General features: G+C 71.3%; 4 protein-coding genes across 8 annotated transcripts in view; 3 read left to right on the forward strand and 1 right to left on the reverse strand.

Moving 5' to 3' along the window:
- The window catches only part of CELSR2 (cadherin EGF LAG seven-pass G-type receptor 2), a 32,416-nt gene extending 25,692 nt beyond the window's left edge, over window positions 1-6,724 (forward strand). The window contains exons 24-33 of the mRNA XM_064498260.1: window positions 50-250; window positions 1,247-1,421; window positions 2,367-2,479; window positions 2,575-2,651; window positions 3,300-3,426; window positions 4,562-4,684; window positions 4,771-4,901; window positions 5,022-5,110; window positions 5,210-5,582; window positions 6,025-6,724. Coding sequence (XP_064354330.1) covers window positions 50-250; window positions 1,247-1,421; window positions 2,367-2,479; window positions 2,575-2,651; window positions 3,300-3,426; window positions 4,562-4,684; window positions 4,771-4,901; window positions 5,022-5,110; window positions 5,210-5,582; window positions 6,025-6,046 — 1,431 coding nt within the window. The 3' untranslated portion in view covers window positions 6,047-6,724. The remainder of the gene's footprint in view (window positions 1-49; window positions 251-1,246; window positions 1,422-2,366; window positions 2,480-2,574; window positions 2,652-3,299; window positions 3,427-4,561; window positions 4,685-4,770; window positions 4,902-5,021; window positions 5,111-5,209; window positions 5,583-6,024) is intronic.
- PSRC1 (proline and serine rich coiled-coil 1) lies at window positions 6,375-9,961 on the reverse strand. 5 transcript variants are annotated; one of them, XM_064498265.1, is made up of 7 exons: window positions 9,811-9,961; window positions 9,042-9,104; window positions 8,907-8,964; window positions 7,688-8,054; window positions 7,268-7,454; window positions 7,022-7,186; window positions 6,375-6,934 (listed from the first exon to the last, which is right to left on the reverse strand). In XM_064498265.1, the coding sequence occupies exons 1-7, from the start codon at window positions 9,959-9,961 to the stop codon at window positions 6,828-6,830; spliced, it is 1,098 nt and encodes a 365-aa protein (XP_064354335.1). In that variant the 3' UTR covers window positions 6,375-6,827. The 5 variants fall into 5 exon arrangements, with proteins under 5 accessions (XP_064354335.1, XP_064354334.1, XP_064354333.1 ...); XM_064498264.1 differs by having other exon boundaries at window positions 9,766-9,961; XM_064498263.1 differs by having other exon boundaries at window positions 9,724-9,934.
- Window positions 9,962-10,025: 64 nt separating this feature from the next.
- On the forward strand, window positions 10,026-12,174 carry PPIL1 (peptidylprolyl isomerase like 1). The gene is made up of 4 exons (XM_026120468.2): window positions 10,026-10,171; window positions 10,599-10,753; window positions 11,211-11,279; window positions 11,520-12,174. Exons 1-4 carry the CDS (start codon window positions 10,116-10,118, stop codon window positions 11,738-11,740), a joined length of 501 nt encoding a protein of 166 aa, XP_025976253.1. The 5' UTR covers window positions 10,026-10,115; the 3' UTR covers window positions 11,741-12,174.
- A 1,251-nt stretch (window positions 12,175-13,425) lies between these two features.
- Window positions 13,426-24,697, forward strand: CPNE5 (copine 5). The gene is made up of 21 exons (XM_064498250.1): window positions 13,426-13,572; window positions 15,423-15,463; window positions 15,535-15,581; window positions 16,355-16,458; window positions 16,988-17,027; window positions 17,101-17,177; window positions 17,595-17,654; window positions 17,739-17,802; window positions 17,970-18,073; window positions 18,382-18,486; window positions 19,309-19,350; window positions 19,430-19,505; window positions 19,658-19,711; window positions 19,783-19,844; window positions 19,995-20,041; window positions 20,119-20,300; window positions 20,378-20,505; window positions 20,575-20,677; window positions 22,525-22,582; window positions 23,108-23,181; window positions 24,056-24,697. Exons 1-21 carry the CDS (start codon window positions 13,490-13,492, stop codon window positions 24,242-24,244), a joined length of 1,740 nt encoding a protein of 579 aa, XP_064354320.1. The 5' UTR covers window positions 13,426-13,489; the 3' UTR covers window positions 24,245-24,697.
- The last annotated feature ends 9 nt before the right edge of the window (window positions 24,698-24,706 follow it).

Here is a 24,706-nt window from a genome sequence, read left to right on the forward strand (position 1 = left end):
GCGGGGCCCCGGCGGGGGGGGGCGGGGCCGTGACGCGGGGCTCCCGCAGAACGGGGAGATCCTGCCGCTGGCGGCGCTGACCTACGCCTCGCTGGGAGTGGCGCTGGCGGGGCTGCTGCTGGCCGTGCTGGTGCTGGCCACGCTGCGGGGGCTGCGCTCCAACCGCCACAGCATCCGCCGGCACGCCGCCACCGCCCTGCTGCTCGCCCAGCTCGTCTTCCTGCTCGGCATCAACCAGGCCGACCTGCCGGTGCGCCCGCGCGGGGGCCGGCGGGGGGGGGGGGGGCCAGGGGCGGGTCTATGCGGTGGCGGGTGCAGCACGGGTCGTGGCGTGGGGTGGCCCCACTGCAATGTGGCCCCGGTGTGGGGTGGCCCTGGTGGTGGGTGGCCCCGGTGCTGGGTGGCCCTGGTGCTGGGTGGCCCTGGTGCTGGGTGGCCCCAGTGTGAGGTGGCCCTGGTGTGGGATGTCCCCATTGCAGGGTGTCCTGGGTGCTGGGTGGCCCCATTGAGGGGTGTCCCAAGTGTGGGGTGGCTGTGGTGCAAGGTGGCCCCAGTGCGGGATGTCCCAGGTGCTGGGTGACCCCAGTGTGGGGTGGCCCTGGTGCAGGGTGGCCGTGGTGTGGGCTGTCCCCATTGCAGGGTGGCCCTGGTGCTGGGTGGCCCCATTGGGGGATGCCCCTAGTGTGGGGTGTCCCAGGTGCTGGGTGTCCCTGGTGCTGGGTGTCCCCATTGCAGGAGTCCCCAGTGTGGGGTGGCCCTGGTGTGGGATGTCCTCATTGCAGGGTGTCCCAGGTGCTGGGTGGCCCCATTGGGGGCTGTCCCCATTGCAGGGTGTCCCCAGTGTGGGGTGGCCCCAGTGCTGGGTGGCCCCATTGAGGGGTGTCCCCATTGCAGGGTGTCCCAGGTGTTGGGTGGCCGTGGTGCAGGGTGGCCCCAGCGTGGGGTGCCACAGGTGCTGGGTGGCTCCATTGGGGGATGTCCCCATTGCAGGGTGTCCCCAGTGTGGGGTCTTCCCAGTGTAGGGTGGCCCTGGTGCTGGGTGTCCCCATTGCAGGGTGTCCCAGGTGATGGGTGGCCCCAATGTGGGGTGGCTCCAGTGCAAGTTGTCCCGAGTGCTGGGTGTCCCCAGTGTGGGGTGTCCCCGGTGCTGGCTGGCCATGGTGCAGGGCGGCCCCGGGGCTGCGTCACCCCGCTGCGGGGCGTCCCGGCAGCGGTGGCAGTGGGGTGACGGGGCGCCGGGGCGCAGCTGGCGTGCACGGTGGTGGCCATCCTGCTGCAGTTCCTGTACATGAGCGCGGTGGGCTGGGCGCTGCTGGAGGGGCTGCACCTCTACCGGCGCCGCAGCGAGCCCCGGCACGTCGACCGCGGGCCCATGCGCTTCTACCACGTCCTGGGCTGGGGGCTGCCCGCCTTCATCACCGGTGAGCTCCGCCCCCGGCGTGGCCACGCCCCCTCCTGTAGCCCCGCCCACACCCCCTAGCCCTGGCCCACACCCCAGGTGTGGCCACGCCCCCAGCTCCAGCTGTGCCCCAGGTGTGGCCGCACACCCCTTGGTTACTGCCCTATCCCCGCATGGCCCCGCCCCCAAGGCATGGCCACGCCCCCTGCTGATAACCCCGCCCCCATGGGCATGGCCCCCTCCCCTAGAGCAGTCTCCCTGGCAGGGCCGTGGCCCCGCCCCCAAATGACCACACCCCCCGGTCCCCAGCATTGGCGCTGCCCATGCTGCATGGCCACACCCCCTTGCCCCTCTCCCCAGCTTCCCAGGCCAATGCCCTTTATTTTAGCCCCGCCCCCAAGAGCATAGCCCCACCCCCAAGAGCATAGCCACACCCCCAAGAGCATAGCCCTGCCCCCAAGAGCATAGCCACACCCCCGAGTATAGCCCCGCCCCAAGAGTGTACCCCACCCCCCAAAGAGCATAGCCCCGCCCCAAGAGCCTAGCCCCATCCCTCGAGTATAGCCCCTCCCCAAGTGCTTAGCCCCGCCCCCAAGTGTTTAGCCCCACCCCCACATGCATAGCCCCACCCCCAAGCAGATATCCCCACCCCAAGTTTATAGACCCACCTCAAAGATCATAGCCCCGCCCCAAAGAGCATTGCCCCACCCCAAGATCATAGCCCCGCCCCCACAGGCATAGCCCCGCCCCCAAGAGTATAGCCCCGCCCCTAGAGGCATAGCCCCGCCCCCAAGATCATAGCCCCGCCCCCACAGGCATAGCCCCTTCCTCAGCCCTGCCCCAGTGTCATGCCATGCCCCCTTGGCCCCGCCCCCTTCCTTGGCCCCGCCCCCTTCCTTGGCCCCGCCCTTCCTTGGCCCCGCCCCCAGCGGCGTGGCCCCGCCCCCAGCGCGCCTGTGCTCCGCAGGGCTGGCGGTGGGGCTGGACCCCGAGGGCTACGGCAACCCCGACTTCTGCTGGCTCTCCATCCACGACAGCCTGGTGTGGAGCCTGGCGGGGCCCATCGCCTGCGCCGTGGCGGTGCGTACGGCCCGGGGCGGCCCCGCGGGCGCCGGGCTCTGCCCCCCGCGCCCCCCCCGCGCCCCCCGCGCCCCCTCACCCCGCTGCCCCCACAGGCCAGCATCTTCTTCCTCGTGCTGGCCGCCAGGGCCACCTGCGCCGCCCCCCAGGGCTTCGAGAAGAAGGGCACGGCGTGAGTCACCGGGGCGCGGGGTGGCACGCGCGGGGGTGCTGGGGGCACGGGGTGGCACGGGGACACACAGGGGTGCGGGGTGCTGGGGACATGGGGTGCCCGTGGGTGGCATGGGCACACACACAGGGGCATGGGGCACCAGGGACATGGGGTGTCCGTGGGTGGCATGGGGACATGTGAAGGCACGGGGTGCTGGGGACATGGGATGCCCATGGGTGGCATGGGGACACGCGGGGACATGTGGTGCTGGGAACATGGGGTGCCCACAGGTGGCACAGACACACGTGGGGACATGGGGCACCAGGGACACGGGGTGCTGGGGTGCCCACAGGTGGCACAGGCACACATGGGGACATGGGGTGCTCACAGGTGACATGGGCACATGTGGGGACATGGGGTGCCCGTGGGTGGCATGGGGACACATGGGGACACAGGGTGCCAGGGACATCGGGTGCCCACGTGTGGCATGGGCACACATGGTGGCACAGGGTGCTGGGGACATTGGGTGCCCACGGGAGGCCCGTGTGTGGCCCCGGGGTGCTGGGGTGCCCGCAGGCGGCAGGGGCACGGGCGGGGGCCCCGTGGTGGGCGCGGGGGGGGCGCGGGGGGGCACGGGGGCCGGCGGTGACGGCGGCGCCGGGGCGGCAGCTCGGGGCTGCAGACGGCGGTGGTGCTGCTGGTGCTGCCCAGCCTGGCCTGGCTCCTGGCCCTGCTCTCCGTCAACAGCGACGCCATCCTCTTCCACTACCTCTTCGCCGCCTCCAACTGCCTCCAGGTACCTGCCCCCTATGGCCCCCTATGGCCCCTGCGCCTGGTTGTGCCCCCCTGTACCCTGCTGCTCCCAGGCCTCCCTATACCTCCTTGTACCCCCTATAGCTCCCTCTGCCCATACCTCCCCGGGTCCCCTATACCCCCCTGTGCCCCCTGTACCTCCTGTGTCCCTATATCCCCCTATACCTCCCTGTGCCCCCATACCTCCCTGTGTCCCCATATCCTCCTGTGTCTCTTCTCCCCGTGAGCCCTATACCTTCCTGTGCCCCTATATCCCTCTATACCTCCCTGTGCCCCCATACCTCCCTGTGTCCCCATATCCTCCTGTGTCCCTTCTCCCCGTGAGCCCTATACCTTCCTGTGCCCCTATATCCCTCTATACCTCCCTGTGCCTCCTATGCCTCCCTGTGCCGCTATATCCCCCTATACTTGCCTGTGCCTCATATACCTCCCTGTGCCCCATATCCCCCTGTGCCCCCTGTACCTCCTCTGTCCCTATATACCCCTGTACCTCCCTGTGCCTTGTATACCTCCCTGTGCCCCTATATCCCCATGTCCCTGTACTCCCCTATACCCCCCTGTGCCCCTATATCTGCCTTTGCCCCTATAGCTCCCTGTCTCTGTACCCCTCCATGTCCCCTCTACCTCCCCGTGCCCCCTCTACCTCCCCGTGTGCCCTATACCCCCCATGCTGCCTATACGCCCTGTGTCCCTATACCTCCCTGTGCCCCCTATACCTCTCCCTATACACCATGTCCCTATACCTCCCTGTGCCCACCTTATCCCATGCCCCTCCACTCTGTGCCCCTGTGCCGCCCCCCCATGCCTCCCCCAGCACCCCATATCCCCCATGTGCCCCATCCCTGTGCCCCCCCGCATCTCCTATAGCCCCTGAGCCCCCCGTGCCCCCACCTCCTGCGTGTCCCTGTCCCCCCCCCCCCCAAGTAGCTCCATGCCCTCCCTGCACCCCCCATACTGCATCCCCTGCCGGGACCCTGGGCACAGGCACTGGCGTGGGGGTCCCTCACCCCGTCCGGGGACCCCCCTGCACCCCTCCACGGTCTGCAGGCGGGTGCTGGCATTGGGGGGGGGGTCCAGCCACCCCCCCCGGTGCCACCCCGGTGCCCATCGCCGCGCAGGGCCCCCTCTTCTTCCTCTTCTGCGTGGTGCTGAGCAAGGAGGTACGGAGCAGCCTGCGCGCCAGCTGCACCCGCGGCCCCCGCGCCGCCCCGCCGCTGGCCACCAAGTCCACCCTGACCGCCGTGAGTGCCACCGCGGGCCGGGGGGGCCGGGGGGGGGCACCTAAACCCCCACCAACCCCCCTGTCCCCCCGCCCCCCCCCGGCCAGGCCTCCGGCTGCGACAGCACCTACGTGGCCGGGCGGCTGTACCGGGCACCGCCGGGCGCTGCCACCGGCTCCCTGCCCAGCACGGGCCGCTCGGGCAAGAGCCAGCACAGCTACATCCCCTTCGTGCTCAGGTACCGGGGGGCACGGATTTGGGGACGGGGGGGACACGGTTTTGGGGAGGGGACACGGTTTTTGGGGCGGGGGGGGGGGATGCACGCAGCAGGCCCGCACGCTCCCTCCATCTCGCGCAGGGAGGACTCGGGCCCGGACGGCGGCATGGCGGCGGCGGGCGGCCCCGGCGGGCTCTTCCTGGACGTGGCGGCGGCGGAGCGGGCACACGGTGAGGCGAGGCGGCGCGGCCGCGTGTCCGTCCGGCCCCTCGGACGTTGCGGGGGGGCTCGGAGGGGCCGGGCTCACGCCGTTCCCCCCCCCCCCCAAGAGCACGACACCGACTCGGACAGCGACCTGTCGCCGGAGGACGAGGGCAGCGGCTCGGGTGCCTCCACGCGCTCCTCCGAGAGCGAGGCCGAGGGCGCCGAGGGCTGCTGGCCGGGCCCCCCCGCGCCCCCGCCGTGCCCCCACGCAGGCCCGGCACCCGCGGGCGGCCTCGCCATGGCGGGGGGCACCCGCGCCGCCCCCGCCGGCATCCTGAAGAAGCCGGGGCCCCATGGCGGCGGCGAGGCCTCGCGCGGCGGCTCCTCGGGCAGCGAGGGCCCCCGGCCCCCCCGGCGGCGGCAGCAGCTCGGCGGCGCGACGCCCATCGCCATGAGCATCAGGGCGGGCACCGTGGACGAGGACTCCTCCGGCTCCGAGTGAGTAGGCGCCATGGCGGCATCGCGCCATGGCGGCAACATGGCGGCATCACAACATGGCGGCATCACAACATGGCGGCACCGCGACATGGCGGCACCGCGACATGGCGGCGGGGCGGGGGGGGGGGACACACGCACGCGCTCTCCCGCCTCGGCCCGCTGCGCCCGGGCGCTAACCCTTCCTCTTCTCTCCTCTCCGTCCCGCTCCCCCCTTTCCCCCCGCCCAGATTCCTGTTTTTTAATTTCCTCCATTAACACGGGGGGGGGGCTCGGGGGGGGGGGTCCTCCTGCCCTCCCCCCCCTCCCCACATCCGCTCCATCACTGTCTGTTTGGGGCTGGGGGGGGGCGCTGCCCGCTCCCGGCCCGCTCGTGAACACGCATCCGTCTGTCTTGTCCCCCCCCATCGTGCCCGTCCCCCCCCCCCCCCAAAAAAAAACCCAGGAGCGACGAGACCTCCATCTAACGGGGAGCGGGCGCCCGGCGGGCACCCAGGGCGCTGCTGATGCCACCCGCCGCCGCCGCTCCGGGATGGGGGGGACACACCGGGATGGGGGGGCACAGCTGCCCCCCACTGCACTTTGGAGGCCCTCCTGCCGGGGGGGGCACCGTGGAGGTTGCCCCCCACGCTGTGGGCACACGGAGGCAGTGTCAGCCTGGGTGGGAAAGGAAGGACCCCCCCCCACTATGAGATGCCCATGCTGTTCGGGGGGGGGGGGCATGGGTGCCCACGCCATCAGGGTGCCCCCGTCCCAGAGGCAGGGGGGGTCGGGGGGGGCAAAGACACCCCTGGATTTTCCACGGCACAGTGCCTGCTGGAGGCTTTTATTTAAAAAATACATGAAAAAATACAAAAAAAAGATATATAACCCCCCCACACGTGTGGACCCCCCCCGGGTGGGGGGCACGGGGTGGGCGCAGGGATGCCTGGGCCTTACCCCCCCTTCCAGTATTTTGTGTGCCCCCCCCGGGGGGGGTGAGGCTCAGGCTGTGCCCGGCGGCCCCCAGAGGTGGGTGGCACCCGGTGCAGGATGTTTTGGGGACTTGGTGGGGGGGACGAGGGACCCCTGGGGGGGGGGATGGAGGGGGGGGTTTCCTACTGCTGACGTGAGGTTTTTGTAATTAAAGCAAAATGCCAACCCGAGCCTCTGCCTCGTCCCCGGGGGGGTCCGGTGCCCGCTGAGCCCCGGGGGCGTCTGGGGGGGGTCCCGGTGCCCGCTGCTGCCGGGGCGGCATGATGGCGGCTTTTACCTCGAGCTGCCGGTCACCGCCGTCTTGCGGGGGGGGCGGAGGCGGCTGCCGGGGGGCCCCGGCTTGCACCCCGCGGCGGGTGCTGCCCGCTGTGCCGCCGGGCCTGGGGGGGGGGGCAGACATGGGGCACTGAGGCACGCGGGTGGCCCTGGGGGCCACCGAGCTGGGGGGGGGGGGGTCGTGTCCTTACCTCGCTGCGCGGCCGCGCTGGCCCGGGGCGGCCCCTTGGCACCCGGTGCCACCGTCCTGCCGGGCGGCTTGGGGATGGCGCTGGGCGCGGGGACGCGGCTGGTGGCCCCGGTGGTGGCCCTGGCGGGGGGAGAGGGGACGGCGCCTCCGCTCGCCTTGGCCTGGCCTGCGGGGGGGGGGGGAGATGGGCACCGTTTGAGCACCCACCTCCCCCCCGAGTCGCCCCCCCCCCCCCGACAGCGCTTACCTGCCCGGAGAGGCTCCGATTTGGCCCGGCCCGCGGCCCCCAGGCCCCGCGGGGGGCACGGCTGGCTGGGGGGCACCCTGGTTGGGGGGACCCTGGTGGGGGGGACCCTGGCGGGGGGCACCCGGGTGACGGGGGGCACCCGGGCGACGGGGGGTGCCTTTGGTGCGGGGCGGCAGCCAGGGGAGTCCTGCAAGCAGAGAGGGGGGGGATGAAGGGCTCAGCTTTCTGGGGGGGGGACGGGCTCCTTCCTACCTGCACCCGCTGGTGGCACGGAGGAGGGCAGGAGGTGCCACCCCCGGGGCCACGACGTCCCCATGGGGGGACATAACAGTCACGTACCCCCCCAGGGCAGCACGGGGGAGGTTTGGGGGCGGTAGGACTTCGGCCCTGGTGGGGACGTGTCCTTGGAGGGCCACCTACCTTCCTGCTGCTGGGGGCCGCCTTGGCGGGGGGGTCGGCAGCGCCGGGCCGGGCGGGCGCCTTGGCCGGGGGCCGGGCGGGTGTCGGGGCGCCCGGCTCCACCGTGGGCAGCAGCGCCCGCACGGGGCTGTTCTTCACCACGAAGGTCTCGCGGCGGGGGCTGCGGGGGCTGCGGGGGCTGCCGGGGGGGTCCCGCCGGGGCAGCCGGCACCGCTCCAGCTGCGCCGCCAGCCGATTCGCCTCCTGCACCATCTCCTCCAGCCGGGCGCCGCTCAACGGGCTCCAGCGGCCGCTGTCGCGGGCCGGGGGGCCGCCGGCGGGCCCCCCTTCCTCCTCCTCTTCCTCCCCGTCCAGGCAATCCTCCCGGCTGCCGGGGCGAAGCCGAGCGTCAGCCCGCCCCGCCCCTGCCACCCGCCCCCGCCGGGCCAGCGTCGGGGCACGGTCCCCGCGGGCAGCCGGGGTCCCTCTGTGCCCGCGCAGCTGCGACCGGTGGCCCTGGGACCTCAGCCATGGGGTGGCACGTCCCTTGTGGTTGCCACAGGTTGGCACGTCTCCCAAGCCCCCCAGGGTGGTGGCCATGGGGTGGCATGTCCACCAACCCCCCGAGGGTGGTGGCCATGGGGTGGCACATCCCCCATGATGCCAGATGGCCATGGGGTGGCACGTTCCCCATGGTGGCTGCAGGGTGGCATGTCCCCTAAGCCCTTCAGGGTGGTGGCCATGGGGTGGCATGTCCCCCATGATGCCAGAGGCAGGGTGGCATGTCCCCCAAGCTGCCGGCCATGGGGTGGAACGTCCCCAGTGGTGGCTGCAGGGTGGCATGTCCCCTAAGCCCTTCAGGGTGGCGGCCATGGGGTGGCACATCCCCCATAATACCAGATGGCCATGGGGTGGCACCTCCCCAGTGGTGGCTGCAGGGTGGCACATCCCCCAAGCTCCCCAGGGTGCTGGTCATGGGGTGGCATGTCCCCCGTGATGCCAGATGCAGGGTGGCATGTCCCCCAAGCTGCTGGCCATAGGGTGGCACATCCCTTTGATGGCTGCAGGATGGCATGTCCCCCAAGCCCCCAAGCTGCTGGCCATGGGGTGGCATGCCCCTGTGGTAGCTGCAGGGTGGCACGTCCCCCAAGCCCCCCAGGGTGCTGGCCATGGGGTGGCATGTCCCCCATGGTGCCAGAAGCAGGGTGGCACGTCCCCCGCGCCCCCCGGGGTGTCTCACCTGTCGGAAGGGGACAGGACCCCGAAGTCGAACCTCTCCTCGGTGATGAACTCGACATCTGGGGAGAGACGAGGGGGCTGAGCGCCAGCGCGGGGGCCCGTGGGGGGGGACAGCAGTGACACCGCGGCACCCTACCTCGCTCGTCCGTCATCGCCGCCGTCTCAGCGAGCGGCCCCCGCCGCGCCACCCATGGGCGACCTGCGGGCGGGGGGCAGGTCAGGGCCTCGGCGCCCCGGGGGGGGGACAGGCCGGGCCCAGCGCGGGGGCGACGGGTGGCACCGCTGGCGCCGGGCACAATCGGGCCTTTGTGCCACCGCGCCTGGCACTGCCCGGTGGCACGGCGTGGGGGGAGGTCGGGGGGGGCCCCAACCGGGGAGTTTGGGCTGAAGTAGCCATTTTGTCCCCCCCCCATGGGGTGACCCCCCCCCCCGGGGGCGCCGGGGACCAGCAGCCCGGCCCAGGGGGACCCCGGAAGACCCCGCTGCCCCGCATCGTGTCCCCAGTGCCCCCCCCCGACCCGAGGGTCCCGCTTCCTTCCTCCCCCCCCCCCCGGTGCCGGTGCCCTCCCGGCCCCCCCATCCCCGTCCCTCCCCCCATGCCGGGGTCCCGGTTTGCGTCACCGTCCCCCGCTCCCGGCCCCCCGCCGCCCCCCCGCTCCCGGTGACCCCTGACCCCGGGTCTCGGTGCCCCCCGGTTCTCCGCGATCTCGAGGTCTCGGTTTCCCCCCGCCGCTCCCGGGGTCCTCGTTGCTGCTTCCCGCCCCCCCCCCCGGGGTCCCGGGCTCGGTCCCCCCCGATCGCGAGGTCCCGGTGCCCACGGCGGTGGCGGCGGCTTCCCCCGGGGTGCTGCGCCCGCTCACCGCCCGGTACCCGGTACCCGGTACTCGGTGCCCGGTACCCGGTACCCGGCGCCCGGTGCCCGGTGCCCGGTGCGCGGCGCCCGGTGCCGCCTCGCTGCCGCTCCGCCAGGGGGCGCGGCCGCCGCCGGGGCGTGCCCCAATTCGAATTCTCCCTCCCTTGCGTCACAATAGCCGCGTTACCGCCCGCCGAGCTCATTGGCCCGCCTACCCCGCCCCGCCCCGCAGCCGCGCGCGCCCATTGGTCCCCGGCGGAGGGCGGGCCGTGCCGGGGGCCCCTTTGGCGCTGCCGCGCCGGAAGTGTGCGCCGCCGCGGCGAGTCCCCCAAGAGCCGCTTCCGGCGCGGGAGCAGCATGGCCGCCGTCCCGCCCGACTCCTGGCAGCCGCCCACCGTCTCCTTGGAGACCACGTAAGCGGGGCGCGGGGCTCCCGCCGAGGCGGGGGGCGGCTCAGTCCCGGTACCGCGCAGCCCTTCCGTTTCCCGCTCCCCCGGTACTGGGCGGTCCCTCGGTTCCCTCCTCCCCCGGGTCCTCCCGGCACCGGCAGCCCCTCGCTCCCCCTTTCCCACCTCCCCCGGTACCGGCTACGTTGTGTTCCCCACCCCCCGGTCCCAGCTGGTCCCCGGTTCCCCCCCGGTACGGGCAGTCACCATCTCATTCCCCTCACCCCGGTACCGAGCAGCCCCCGGTGTCTCCCCGGTACCAGAGACTCCCCGGTGCCCATCTCCCCTCCGCCTCCCGGTACCAGCCGTCCCCGCTCCCCCCCCACCCCGGGGCAGGGCAGGGCAGTGCCCCCCGCGGGGCTTCGCTCAGCCCAGCCCGGCCTGGCTGCCGCAGGATGGGCGCCATCGTGCTGGAGCTCTACTGGAAGCACGCGCCCAAGACCTGCAAGAACTTCGCCGAGCTGGCGCGCCGCGGCTACTACAACGGCACCAAGTTCCACCGCGTCATCAAGGACTTCATGGTGCAGGGCGGCGACCCCACCGGCACCGGTGAGGCCCCCGGCGCGGCCCGCCATTCCGAAACGGGGGGCTGGTGGGGCTCCATCCCCACCGTGGGGCTGGTGGGGCTCCATCCAGCTGTGTGGCTCATCAGCGGGGCTGGTGGGGCTCCGTCCCCGCCATGGGGCTCATCAGCGGGGCTGGTGGGGCTCCCTCCCCACCACGGGGCTCATCGGTGGGGCTGGTGGGGTTCCGTCCCACCACGGTGCTCTCCGGCAGGGCTGGTGGGGCTCCGTCCCCACCACGGGGCTCATCGGTGGGGCGGGGGGGGTCCATCCCCACCATGGGGCTCATCGGCGGGGCTGGTGAGGCTCCGTCCCACCATGGGGCTCTCTGGTCAAGCTGGTGGGGCTCTGTCCCACTGTGGGGCTCTCTGGCGGGGCCCCAGGTGGCTCCTGGTGGCCCTGGGACGTTCCTCACCTGGGTCCTTGCTCTTCCCTGCCGGCAGGTAGAGGCGGCGCCTCCATCTACGGGAAGCAGTTTGAGGATGAGCTGCACCCGGAGCTGAAGTTCACAGGTACCGCGGGGGCGGGTTGAGCGGCTGTTCGGCACCGCGCGCTCGGGGGGTTTTGGTGTTTCCCGTAAGGAGACAACGGGGGTTACAGCCGGGCGAGGCGCAGTGGCAGCGGGGAGCTCCCCGGCAGGCTGGCAGTGCCAGCGCCGCGCTCGCTGCCCTCCTCTTCCTCGCTGGCTCCTCCTTGGGCGCTCGGGGCGCTCGCCGCCGGGACCGTCGCTCAGGCGGCTCCTTCCTCCGAAGGCGCCGGGATCCTCGCCATGGCCAACGCCGGGCCGGACACCAACGGCAGCCAGTTCTTCGTCACGCTGGCGCCCACGCAGTGGCTGGACGGGAAGCACACCATCTTCGGGCGCGTGTGCCAGGGCATCGGCATCGTCAACCGCGTCGGCATGGTGGAGACCAATGCCCAGGACCGCCCCGTGGACGACGTGAAGATCCTGAAGGCTTTTCCCTCGGGATAGGAGGGCCGGGGGGTGCCGGGAGCAGAGCGCTCCGAGGGCATCAGGGGCCAAATTCCCTCCCCAAAAGGGGAAGCTCCTGCTGCTGGGCCGGTTCGGAGGATCTCCGCGAGGATGCTGCCAGGAGCCGGCTTTTTCTGGGAACGGGAAGATGCCGCTGTCACCTGGAGCTTTCTCTGCCGTTAAAAGCGCTCTTGGAGCCGGGGGGGCTCTCGGCTTCTTTCCCGGGACTTGGCCAACGGCCAGCGGGAGCCTCCCGGCCGGAGCAGCAGCCTGGCAGCGGCCCCGGCTGCCGTTGGCGCCGTCCTCGGTGCTGGGGGCTCGGCCTCCAGCAGGAAAATCCCCGCGGTGGCGGGGGGGGGTTGCCAGCGGAAAGCTTCTGGGTGCGTTTTGTAACATTTGGGGTTTGATAATAAAATAAAATGAAATAAAAACGAGTCGGGGGTGAAGGGGGGCTGGTCTGGGCGGGCTGCCTGATCTGGAAGGTGGTTAAAACCCCCCCGGGAAGGGGGGATGCGGCCCGGGGAGAGGTGAAGCCCCCCCTTGGCTCACTTTTGGGGGGGGGACGCAGCCGTGTCCCTGCCACTGAGCATGCGGTGGTGCTGGCCTGGCGTCAAGGGGGGGCAGCCCCCGGGCCGCAGCTGGGTGCCACCAGGCCCTTCCTCGCTCGCCTCCCCCCGCTGCCGCCGGCCCTTGGCTGCCCGCCCGGAGCCGGCCCGGTGCCACGTCCCCCAGGCAGCCACCTGCGCCTTCATCCCACGGTGGGGCCCCCACCACGTCCCCCCCACGCGTCGTGGCACCCCCGGGAGCTGTCCCCTGGCCGCGGAGCCTCCCGCTCCCATCAGGGTCACCCTGCGTTTCAGCTGCCCTGGGGGACGAGTGAGGGCCATGCCGGGGTGCCGTGTCCCCACGCCGGTACGTGGTGGCCCCTGCCAGCCTGGCCGGGGTGACCGTGCTGCCGTGACGCCCAGCCGCTGTCCCGCTAATTAACTTCTCCCGCTAACGAACTTGTCCCACTAACGAACCCGTTAGGCTTCAGCGAGGCTGATTTCGGCACCGGGTGCAAAGGTGCCGCTGACGGCGGCTCCCGGGGGGACGGGCTCGGGCCTCGGCCCCGGTGAGGAAGAGGAGGCACGGGCACCCCGGGGCACTGGGAGGCACTGGGAGCACTGGGGGGCTACGCCGGGGGAGCGGGGCGGTAGCGCCAGGGCTCCCGGGGACCCCGGGGGCGGTGTCGGAGGCGCCGCGACGGCTCCCGGGACGGTGCCGGGAGCCCCGACGGGGCCGGGGCGGTGCCGGGGGCGGTGCCGGGGCGGTGCCGGCGGCCCGGGGGTGGTGCCGGGGCGGTACCGGGGGTGCTACCGGGAGCCCCCGGGCCGTAGCGAGGGCGACAGCAGGGGCAGAACCGGGGGCGGTACCGGGAGCCCCCGAGGGAGGCGGCACCGGGGGCGACAGCGGGAGCTCTGGGCGGTTCCGAGGGCGACAGCGGGGGCGGAACCGGGGGCGACAGCGGGAGCCCCGTGTGACACGGGGAGCGACACCGGGGGCGGCCCCGGGGGCGGTCCCGGGAGCCCCGGGGGCGATGCCGGGGGCGGCCGCGGGCGGTGCCGGGGGCGGTGCCGGGCCCCGCGCCCCCGGGCCGGCGCGGGCGGTACCGGAGCGCGGGGCGGAGCCTGCGGCCCGGCGGCCGCGGGGCAGCGGGGCCGCGGCGGGGCAGAGCGGCGGCGAGCAGCCCCCGGGCCGGGCCGGTCCATGGCGGCGCTGGGCGCCCTGGAGCCGGCCAGCGGCCCCGGCACCGTCCCGGCCACCAAGGTGGAGCTCACCGTGTCCTGCAGGTAGGCGCCGGGGGGCCCAGGCGTCCGGGCGGGGGGCCCAGGCGTCCGAGTCGGGGACCCAGGCGTCCGAGTCGGGGGACGCTGCCCCGGCCCGGGCGGATCGGGGCCCCCGGGACTGGGGGCACTGGGAGGTACTGGGAGTACTGGGAGACACCGGCGGGTGCGGGGTGCTGCGGGCGCTGGGAGCGGGGGCGCTGGGGCTCTGGGGAGCACTGGGAGCGCGGGGGGGGCACTGCGGTAGGGCACTGGGAGGCGCTGGGGGAGCGGGAGGCACGGGGGGTGCAGGGTGCTGGGGATGCGAGGGGCACTGGGAGCACTGGGAGAGCAGAGTGGGCTGCGGTGAGGGGCACTGGGAGCACTGGGAGGCACCGGGAGAGCAGAGTGGGCTGTGGTGAGAGGCACTGGGAGCACTGGGAGAGCAGAGTGGGCTGTGGTGAGGGGCACTGGGAGCACTGGGAGAGCAGAGTGGGCTGCGGTAAGGGGCACTGGGAGGCAGTGGGAGCACTGGGAGAGCAGAGTGGGCTGCGGGGAGGGGCACTGGGAGGCACTGGGAGAGCAGAGTGGGCTGCGGGGAGGGGCACTGGGAGGCACTGGGAGCACTGGGAGAGCAGGGTGGGCTGTGGTGAGGGCACTGGGAGAGCGAGAGGAGCTGGGGCGTAGGGTACTGGGAGGCACTGGGAGAGCGGGGGGAGCTGGGGCATAGGGTACTGGGAGGCACTGGGAGAGCGGGGGGAGCTGGGGCGTAGGGTACTGGGAGGCACTGGAAGAGCAGGGAGCAGTGGGGGGGTGCAGGGTACTGGGAGATATGGGGGCACTGGGAAAACGAGGGCGCTGGGGGGCACTGGGGGGGGCGCTGGGGATTTGGGGTGTGGGGGGGGCCGGGACCCCCCCCCACCGCAGCCCCATGCGCGGGGGGGGCCCAGCATCCCCCGGCCGCTGCCGCAGCCCCCGGGAAGGCGGCTCGTGTCTCCTGGCAGCCCCCTCGCAGCACCCGCCCGGACTCCTGGGCCCCTTCCCCGCACCGGCCGCCTCCGCGGCTCCCGGGCCGGCGGCTCGTGGGCGCCGTCTCGTTCGTGGCCTCAGTTTCCCCTCGCGGGAGCCCGGCAGCCCCCAGCCATCGCCCCCCCTCCGGCGCCTCCGAAATGCAGAACCCCCCCGGGAAAGGCCTCACCCCCCCCGTGGGAGAAGCCCCCCCGGCCGGATCCTGCCCGCTCCGACCTATTTTCCTCCCACTCCGTTGGGGATTGGGGAAACTCCGCGGTGGCTGCTCGGCGCTGCGGCTCGGGCGGCTGTGCCCGACCCACGGCCATGTGTGTTGACCCACGGTGTAGGGCACCCACGGCTGTGCACACATGGCAGTGCACACTGACACGCGGTGTAGGGCACCCACAGCCATGCACACACGGCAGTGCACACCGGCACGCGGTGTAGGGCACCACGGCTGTGCACACACGGTGGTGCACACCGACACACAGCCATACGCACTGACACACAGTGTAGGGCACACACGGCGATGCACACCGGCACGCAGTGTAGGGCACCCCCGGCCATGCACACACAGCCGTGCACACCGGCACGCGGTGTAGGGCACCACGGCTGTGCACACACGGTGGTGCACACCGACACACAGCCATACGCACTGACACACAGTGTAGGGCACACACGGCGATGCACACCGGCACGCAGTGTAGGGCACCCCCGGCCATGCACACACGGCGGTGCACACCGGCACGCGGTGTAGGGCACCACGGCTGTGCACACACGGCGGTGCACACCGGCACGCGGTGTAGGTGCCGGCCGCCGGCGGTGCCTGGGTTTCCCGTGCGCCTGACGCCCCGCGTGTCCCGCAGGCGCCTCCTGGACAAGGACACCTTCTCCAAGTCAGACCCCCGTGAGTGCGGGGGGGGTGCCGGGGGGGGGCAGGGGGGGCCCTGGCCCCGCTCACCCCCCTCTCGCCCGCAGTCTGCGTCCTCTACACCCAGGGCACCGAGAGCAAGCAGTGGCGGGAGGTGAGTGGCCCCCACTGGGGGGGGGGGGGGCAGCCAATCAGCACGTTGGGGTGCTGACCAGCTGGCCAATCAGCATGTCTGGGTGCCAGCCAGCCAATCAGCGTATCGGGGTGCTGGCCAGCCAGCCAATCAGCATGTTGGGGTACCAGATAGGCAGCCAATCAGCATGTTGGGGTGCCAAGTGGCCAGCCAATCAGCACGGCAGGGTGCTGGGGAGCCAGCCAGTCAGCACACCAACTGGCCAATCAGCATGTTGGGGTGCTGATGAGCTGGCCAATCAGCACGTTGGGGTGCTGGGCAGCCAGCCAATGAGCACGTAGTGTGCAGCCAGCCAGGCGGGGAGGGGGCTCCTTGCACCAGCCGCCCTCTTAATTAGCAGCCGCTTAATTGCCGGGTTCTGGGGCTTAATCAGCAGGCGGGGGGCGGGGGGGGCAGCGCGTGCTGGGGGGCACAAAGGGGCACCTGGCCCCTGCGCCCGCCCCCGCGTCCCCTCGTGTCCCCTCCTGCCACCTGCGTCCCCCCCCCCCGGTGTCCCCTGGTGTCCCCCTCCCTCCCTCCATCCTCCCTCCCTCCACTCTGCCTCCTCCAGCCACGGATCCCTCCCTCCTCTCCCGTCCCCCTCCTTCCCTCTGCCCCGTAAACATGTCCCCAGCCCTGTCCCCAGCCCTGTCCCCAGCCGCAGCCTGTCCCGCGCCGGCTCCCGCCCCCCCGCAGCCCTCCAGCCTTCGTGTCCCCCCTCTGTCCCCGTCCCCGCTCACGGCCCTGCCCCGCAGTTCGGCCGCACCGAGGTCATCGACAACACCCTGAACCCCGACTTCGTGCGCAAGTTCGTCCTCGACTACTTCTTCGAGGAGAAGCAGAACCTGCGCTTCGACCTGTGAGTGCCGCCGGGCACCGCTGGGCGCCCCGTCCCTGTCCCCGTCCCTCTACCTGTCCCCATGGCCATCCCTGTCCTATCCCCATGGCCATCCCTGTCCGCATCCCTATCCCCATGGCCATTCCTGCCTCATCACTGTCCCATCTGTTTCATCCATGTCCCCGTCTCCATCCTCATCCCCGTCTCCATGCCTATTCCCATCCTCATCCCAGCTCCATCTCATCCAGGTCCCATCTCCATCGCCATCTGTGTCCCCTCCCGTGTCCCATCCATGTCCCCATCCCCACTCCTGGCCCCATCCCCACTGCTGTCCCATCTCCATCCCTGTCCCATCCCCACCCTTGTCCCGTTCTCAGCCCCATCCCTGTCTTGTCCGTGTCCCTGTCACAGCTCTGTCCCATCTCCAGCTCCATCTCTGTCCCTGTCCCCATCCTTGGACCAGCCCCATCCCCACTTGTATCCCATCCTTGTCCCCATCCCCATCCCTGTCCCCTCTGCGAGGCGCCACCGTGTCCCTCTGTCCCCGCAGGTACGATGTGGACTCCAAGAGCCCCGACCTCTCCAAGCACGTAAGCCGGGCGCCCGGCGGGGGTGGCCGTGCCGTGGGGACGCCGGGGCCCCCTGACGCCGCCCCTGCCGCAGGACTTCCTGGGCCAGGCCTTCTGCACCCTGGGCGAGATCGTGGGCTCGGCTGGCAGCCGCCTGGAGAAGCCCCTGACGTGAGTGCGGCGCCGGGGGGGGTGTGGGGGGGGGGGGGGGGCTGCTCCCTGCCTCAGTTTCCCCGGCCGGCGGGGCGATGCCGGCGCCCTGGCCCGGTGCCACCGAGGGGGGGGCCGAGGGGGGCTGCGGCGCCGGCGCCTGGGCCCCTTATCTCGGCGGGTGTCTCGGACGGAGAGCAGAGCCCCGCGCAGACAGCTCGGCTCCGGGTACCGCTTTCCTGGCGTCACCCGGCCCCTCATCCTTGGGGGGGAGCCAAACCGGGGGGGGGGGGCCTTTGGGGTCGCGCGGCGGAGGTGGGGGTCTCTCCCGTCCCTCCTCGCCGCGCCCCTCTGCCCCGGTGTGTTTGCCCCCCCCGGTTTCCCCGCGGTGGCCGCCCGGAGCCGTGTCCCATCCGTCACCCGTCCGCGTCCCGGCAGGATGGGGACGGTCACCGCGCACTCGCGGGGCAGGAAACCCGCTCCGGCCGTCTCCAACGGGTGAGTCCCGGCGGTGCCGGCGGCGGGGGACACCGGGGGGGGGGTGGGACACAGCCACCCTGGACCCACCGCCCGTCCCGGCAGGGGCATCCCCGGGAAGAAGTGCGGCATCATCATCCTCCTGGCCGAAGAGCTGGGCAACTGCCGGGTGAGTCGCGGCTGGCTGCGGGGACAAGTTTGGGGACCTTCGCTTGCCGGCCCCAAGGCGCCTTCCTCCGCCTTTGCAGCGGGGCGAGGAAGAGGAGGGCCAGCCCTCGCCGGTGTCGGTGCCAGCGGGGGCTGCCGCCGCGCCGTGACCCCGTCCGCCCGCCCCAGGACGTGGCCACGCTGCAGTTCTGCGCCAACAAGCTGGACAAGAAGGATTTCTTCGGCAAGTCCGACCCCTTCATGGTCTTCTACCGGAGCAACGAAGACGGGACGTGAGCCACCCGCGGCCGCTCCCCCTCGCCCCCCGCCCTGGGGACCCTCGTGGGGCTGGGGACACCCCATGGAGGGGCCAAGTCAACGCGTTCCCCAAAGTCACCCCCGAACCCGGTGGTGTCCCTGGCCCCCAAACCTCGGTGGCTTTGTGGTCACCTCCCCGTGGGGAGCCCCACCAGCAGCTCGCCCGTCCCCATGTCCCCCGGGTGCCTCTCCATCCCGCTTCCCGGGATATGAGCTATTTTTGGGGGGTGGGGTGGGTTTTCCCATCGGAGGTGACCCCCCCGTCCCCTCCCTGTCCCGGCAGCTTCACCATCTGCCACAAGACGGAGGTGGTGAGGAACACGCTGAACCCGGTGTGGCAAGCCTTCGCCATCCCCGTGCGCGCCCTCTGCAACGGCGACTACGACCGGTGAGGCCCCCCGGCACCACGGTCCTCCCCGCCACGGCGGCAGGCAGCGGCGCCGCTCTGCACCCTCTTCCTTTAGTCTTTGTGGTTGCTCGGCGCCAGGCTCAGCTCGGCGAGCTGCAGGGCCCCGTCTTTGCCCGCGCTGCTGCTGCCTGGGGAGGCTCAGAGATGGGTAAACTGAGGCACGGGGTGGGGTCGTCTTGCTTTTCGAAAGCCACCGTGGTTCGGGGCTGCTGGCGGCCATATTTCCCCCAGCAGCTCACGGGCTCCTTCCCGTGCGCACTTGCTGCCTCAGTTTACCCATCTGAGCAATGGGCCCGCTTCCCGGCGAAGACCCGTCCCGAGGGGACCCCGGCCGGCCGGCTCGATGGCAACCAGTGTGACACTGCCGGCGGGGGCTCAACCGCCCCCGGCCCCCCGCCGCCCCGGGGCAGCGGCCGAGGGAGGGGGTCCGCCCGGGCGCCGCGGGGGCGAACAAAGCCGGGCGGTGGCTCGCGTCGCGCCGCCGTGCCGTCGGCTGGCTTGGCCCCGTGTCGTGTCGGACGTTGCTGTGGCAACGGCGGATAAAAATATCCCACCGAAAAAACCTGGGCAGGGGAGAGGAGGAGGAGGAGGAGGAGGAGGAGGAAGGAGGAGAAAGGCCCCCGGAGGCGTCAAAACAAGCCGGCGGGGGAGGCGGAGCAGCCCCGGGGCCGGGCTGCGGGGAGCCGCTGGCGGGACGGGGGGGACCCGGATGGGTGCCGCCCCCCCCCGGGGTGGGGGCCCCGCCGTGGGGGTGTCGTGGGGGTGCTGGGGGTGGCCGTGACCCCCCCGTTTGCCTTGCAGGCCCATCAAGGCGGAGGTGTACGACTGGGACCGTGACGGCAGGTGAGCCCGGCAGCCCTGGCAGGGCGGGGGGGGGGGACGCCCATCACCGCGACTCAGGGCGGCCCCCCTCGCCCCGCAGCCACGACTTCATCGGCGAGTTCACCACCAGCTACCGGGAGCTGGCGCGAGGGCAGAGCCAGTTCAACGTCTACGAGGTGAGGCGGGAGCGGACAAGCGCCCGGGGGGGCCAGGAATGGCCGGGAGTGTCCCCCCCCCGGGGCCCCGGCGATCCGGGCGCTCAGGCCCGGAGGACGTGCTAAAAGCAGCGGTGATACCTCCCCATCCTCCTCCTCCTCCTCCTCACCAGGTGGTGAACCCCAAGAAGAGGATGAAGAAGAAGAAGTACCTGAATTCGGGGACGGTGAGGGCTGGGGGCGGCCCGGGGGGGCTGCGCGTGGCCGTGCGGCGCTGAGCCCCCCCCCCGCCTCGCAGGTGACGCTGCTGTCCTTCGCCGTGGAGGCCGACCACACCTTCCTGGACTACATCAAGGGCGGGTGAGCGATGCGGGGCCGGGCCTCGGTTTCCCCGTCTGGGAAACGGGCTCCGCCAGGGATGCGGGAGCCGGAGCTCGGGGCCACGGTGCTGGGGCGGGCGGCTCCGTGCCGCCCCCCAGGGCCGTTTCCAGGGCCTTCCCCTTTCCCCAGCACCCAGCTCAACTTCACGGTGGCCATCGACTTCACGGCGTCCAACGGTGAGCGCCGGGCTGTGCCGGCGGCGGGGGGGGGCCCGGCGCGGGGGGGTCCCCGGTGACGCCCCCTCCCCGGCCAGGCAACCCGTCGCAGTCGACGTCGCTGCACTACATGAACCCCTACCAGCTCAACGCCTACGCCATGGCCCTCAAGGCGGTGGGCGAGATCATCCAGGACTACGACAGCGACAAGATGTTCCCGGCGCTCGGCTTCGGCGCCAAGATCCCGCCGGACGGGCGCGTGTCCCACGAGTTCCCGCTGGTGAGGCCGTGGTGGGGGCTGCCGCTGTCACCCCCCCGGCCGCGGCGGTGTCCCCTCACCCGTCCCCCGTCCCGCAGAACGGCGACGCATCCAACCCCTCGTGCAGCGGCATCGAGGGCATCCTGGAGGCCTATCACGAGAGCCTCAAGAGCGTCCAGCTCTACGGTCCCACCAACTTCGCCCCCGTGGTCAACCACGTGGCCCGGTAAGCGTGGCCCGTCCCCGTCCCTGTCCCCGTCCCCGCCGGGCCGCCGGCTCATGGCCTCTCTTGCAGCGCGGCCGCGGCGGTGCCCGACGGCTCCCAGTACTTCGTGCTGCTCATCATCACCGACGGCGTCATCTCCGACATGGCGCAGACCAAGGAGGCCATCGTCAACGTGAGTCCCGTGCGGCGGGGGCGCGGGGCGCAGTGACCGGGCGGGGATGGGGGGTGCCCCGAGCTGTGCAGGGTGCAAGGCCCAGCTGGGGACATGGGTGCCCCGAGCTGTCCAGGGTGCAAGGACCAGTTGGGGATACGGGATGCCCTGAGCCATCTGGGGTGCGAAAACTAGCTGGGGACATGGGGTACCCGGAGCTGTCTGGGGTGCCAGGACCAGCTGGGGACACGGGGTGCCCTGAGCCATCCAGGGTGCAAAGACCAGCTGGGGACATGGGTGCCCCAAGCTGTCTGGGGTGCAATGACCATCTAGGGACACAGGGTGCCCTGAGCTGTCTGGGGTGGAAGGACCAGCTGGGGACATGGGGTGTCCCCAACTGGGCAGGGTACAATGACCATCTAGGGACACAGGGTGCCCCGAGCCATCCGGGGTGCCAGGCCCAGCCGGGGGTGCTGGGGGCGGCAGGGGCTGCCCCGGGCCCCGCCGTGCCAAGTGGGCACCACGTCCCGCTCTCCCCCCACCTCACCTGGAAGCGAAGGCGGTTTCGGAGCTGGCGAAGCGACCGGGCGGCATCTGCCCTCGCGCGCCCCAGTGAACCGCTTCGACGGGAGACAAAAGCGGCCCTTTTCACCCCAAATATTGCCAAGCGGGGGACGGCGGGGCGGCCGCGGGCGCCGCGCTGCCACGTGATGCAGCGCCCGGCCGGGACGGAGGCGGCAGCGACGCAGCTGTAATATTCGGTTTGCTGCTTTTCCAGCTCCCTCGCCGGCTGCCCGGGCCGCGGCGGAGCCGCTCGCCCGGCGATTTGAATTGCAGAGAGGCAGCGCAAAGCGCGTGGGCGGCTGCGGCGCTGCGCCTTGCACCCTCGCTGCTGTCCCTTGCTGTCCCCAAGTGCCACCAGCCTCTTGCATGTGCCTCCCCACAAGGGAAGGAGCGGTGGGAGGGTTGGGACGAGCTTTCGCTGGGCTCGGGGACGTGGGGAGCTGCCACCCCGCACGCTCTGGCTTTGCTTTCGGAGGCTGGTGCAGGATCAACCCCAGCAGCCCAAAGCACCGAGCCGGGGCGGGTGCTCGGGGCCCGAGGCGGTGAACGAGGGTGCCCAGCCCGGCGCTGAGCGCAGGATGCACCCAGCGGCACCAAGCACGGGGTGCCCGTCCCGGCGCTGAGCACGGGGTGCACGCTGCAGCCCTGAGTGTGCAATGTGCATTGGGGCACCAGCGCGGGACGCACGTTGCGTTGCTGAGCACAGATGCACGTTGCGTTGCTGAGCACGGATGCACGTTGCGTTGCTGAGCACAGCTGCACATTGCAGCATGGAGTGCGGGATGCACGTTGCAGCGCTGAGCACGGATGCACGTTGCATTGCTGAGCACAGGATGCGCGTTGCAGCACTGAGCATAGCTGTACATTGCACCGTGGAGCGCAGGATGCGCGTTGCATTGCCGAGCACGGATGCGCGTTGCATTGCCGAGCACGGATGCATGTTGCAGCGCTGAGCACAGATGCACGTTGCATTGCTGAGCGCAGGATGCGCGTTGCATCGGCAAGCACAGGCCGCACATCGCGGCCCCGAGCGCGGGCGGTGGCAGCCAGGAGGCCAGGAATCAGCCCAGACAAAGCGCTGCGATTATCAACGCGCCCGCATTAAACAGCAGCAGCGCTCGGTGCAGGCTGGGGGGGGGTGGCACAGCGGGGGGGGGGGAGGCAATGGAAGACAGTGCGGGAGCAAGCGATGCCGGGGTCCCTGTGGGGTGGCACCGACCGGCGTCAAGCTGCTGCCCCCCAGCCCTCTGTGCTCAGCTCTTATCTGGTGCCTCCCCCCCCCCCCCCCCCGGCTCCCACTGCAGGCTGCCAAGCTCCCCATGTCCATCATCATCGTCGGGGTCGGCCAGGCTGAGTTCGACGGTAAGACTGGGACGGCTCAGCTTTGCCGGTCCTAAAATGTGTGTGTATGTGGGGGGCCGGGGGGGGGGGGGGCATTGCCCTAGCGTGGGTGCAAAGCCGCCGTGGGGCTGGAGCGATGGGGAAGAGGCTGGGGAAGAGGCCGGTGCTGCTGGCGGGGAGGCTGCAGCTGGCTTTGGTTCAGGGGAAAATATGAGTTTAATTTGCTGCGCCGTGACCTGGAATATGTGATTATGAGTTAAGGCGTTCATTAAGTCCAAATTAGCCTCCGCGGGCCGGCGGTGGGGCACGCACCGAAAAAGCTAATTAAAGCTCCCGGAGTAATTGCCACCGGCAAATCACCCCCCGGCTTTGCTTTCCTGCTGCCGCCGCACTTATTGCCTGGCCACTTTGCAGCAAAACCGCTGGCCTGGGCGGCTTTGTGGGGCCGGCTCAGCCCCGGGGGACGATGGCGTCAGCCCGGGGATGAAGGAGGGGAGGAAGAGGAGCTGGTGCCCCGCTAAGCCATGTGCATCTCTCCCCTCGCAGCCATGGTGGAGCTGGACGGCGACGACATCCGCATCTCCTCCCGGGGCAAGGTGGCCGAGCGTGACATCGTGCAGGTACCGCCGACCTCGTGGGGTGCATGTCCCCCCCCCCCCCCCCCCCGACGGTGGCCTGGCCTGGGGACAGGTGTGGGCAGCATGTCGGGGTGCCCTGATGTCCCCAATCTGCCCCAGCCCTCTCGGTTCTGCTGGCCTGCCTCAGCGTGGAGGCTGCACCAGGGCCTGGGGACACAGGGACACGCCGGGGCACAGGGAGGGATGAAGACACGGAGACACACTGGGCTGCACCAGGACATGGGGATGGACAAGGACATGGGGACCCACCAGGATAGGCTGGGACATGGGGACAGGCAGGGCCCAGGGACACACCAGGAAGTAGGGACAGGCGGGACATGGGGGATGCACCAAGGCATGGGGACACGGGGATGCTCCAGGACCTGGGGATGCTCCAAGACCTGGGGCCAGGCCAGGACACGGGGCTGCACCAGGACTTGGGCCCTGGGGATGCACCAGGGCAGAGTGACACACCAGGGCATAGGGAAATAGGGACATGCTGCAACACGGCTGCACCAGGACATGGGGATGGATGAAGCCATGGCGCCGCACTGGGATGCACCGGGACCAAGGGACATGGGGCTGCACTAGGCCGTGGGGACAAGCTGGGACATGGTGACAGAGGAACAGGCTGGGCTATGGGGATGCACCAAGACATGGGGACACAGGGATGCACCAGGACACTGGGACATGGGGATACAGGGAGGCACCGAGGAACAGGGACACACCAGGGCATAGAGACACATTGTAACCTGGGGCTGCACCAAGACCTGGGGACACACCAAGACATGGGGACACGCCAGGACATGGGAAGACACCCGGCCCCAGGGCCAGGCCGGGCTCCAGCCCCCTTGGTGACCCTGCTGTCCCCTGCCAGTTCGTCCCCTTCCGCGACTACATCGACCGCACGGGCAACCACGTGCTCAGCATGGCCCGCCTGGCCAAGGACGTCCTGGCCGAGATCCCCGACCAGTTCGTCTCCTACATGAAGGGCCGCGGCATCAAGCCGCAGCCAGCGCCCCCGGCCCCCGACCCCGCCGAGCCCCCGGTGCCCGCCCAGCCCTGACGGGGACCTCGGCCGGGGCTTCTCCTCCCACTGGCTCCGTCCCTGCTCCAGCCGCAGACGCTGAGCCGGGAAGTTTTCCAAGCCCCCTCCCCGCTTTTATAAGGAATAAATCACAGCAGGTCACTGCCAGGTGCCTCCGTGCCCCGGCCGGGGGGAGACCTTGGCCGTGGCCGGCTTGGCTCCGAGTCCTCTCCCGCTGCCCTGCGGTGTTGATCCCTTCCCGCATCCCCAAAAACCAGCTTTCCCGCGGCCCTGGAGGGGTTGGGGATGGAGGAGCCTGCGCTGGGGTGAGCCACGATGTCCCCAGGGTCTCGGGGCCTTTCCTCCCCCCCCCAAATCAGGTTTTTACTTGCATGGACAGTCCCTCTGCCCTGGTATTCGCGTGCCTGTCTGCTGTGAGCTGGTTTGTATTGAGTTGCCTTAAACTGGAATAAATTTAGTCTTTTTACTACCGTTTTTCTC

The sequence above is a fragment of the Dromaius novaehollandiae genome, chromosome 27 (assembly GCF_036370855.1).
Source record: "Dromaius novaehollandiae isolate bDroNov1 chromosome 27, bDroNov1.hap1, whole genome shotgun sequence".
In the NCBI taxonomy this organism is placed as follows: domain Eukaryota; kingdom Metazoa; phylum Chordata; class Aves; order Casuariiformes; family Dromaiidae; genus Dromaius; species Dromaius novaehollandiae.

Bases quoted from the DNA above. Each gene is read 5' to 3' on its own strand.
- PPIL1 (XM_026120468.2), top strand. From the start codon at position 10,116: ATGGCCGCCGTCCCGCCCGACTCCTGGCAGCCGCCCACCGTCTCCTTG. The intron at 10,172-10,598 runs GTAAGCGGGGCG...TGGCTGCCGCAG, and splicing joins ACCGTCTCCTTGGAGACCAC to GATGGGCGCCATCGTGCTGG. The intron at 11,280-11,519 runs GTACCGCGGGGG...CTTCCTCCGAAG, and splicing joins CCCGGAGCTGAAGTTCACAG to GCGCCGGGATCCTCGCCATG.
- PSRC1 (XM_064498264.1), bottom strand. From the start codon at position 9,961: ATGAGCTCGGCGGGCGGTAACGCGGCTATTGTGACGCAAGGGAGGGAG. The intron at 9,105-9,765 runs GTGAGCGGGCGC...CCCCGCCCGCAG, and splicing joins CGGGTACCGGGTACCGGGCG to GTCGCCCATGGGTGGCGCGG. The intron at 8,055-8,906 runs GTGAGACACCCC...TCGCCCCGGCAG, and splicing joins GTCCTGTCCCCTTCCGACAG to CCGGGAGGATTGCCTGGACG.
- CPNE5 (XM_064498250.1), top strand. From the start codon at position 13,490: ATGGCGGCGCTGGGCGCCCTGGAGCCGGCCAGCGGCCCCGGCACCGTC. The intron at 20,042-20,118 runs GTGAGCGCCGGG...CTCCCCGGCCAG, and splicing joins CGACTTCACGGCGTCCAACG to GCAACCCGTCGCAGTCGACG. The intron at 20,506-20,574 runs GTAAGCGTGGCC...CCTCTCTTGCAG, and splicing joins GTGGTCAACCACGTGGCCCG to CGCGGCCGCGGCGGTGCCCG.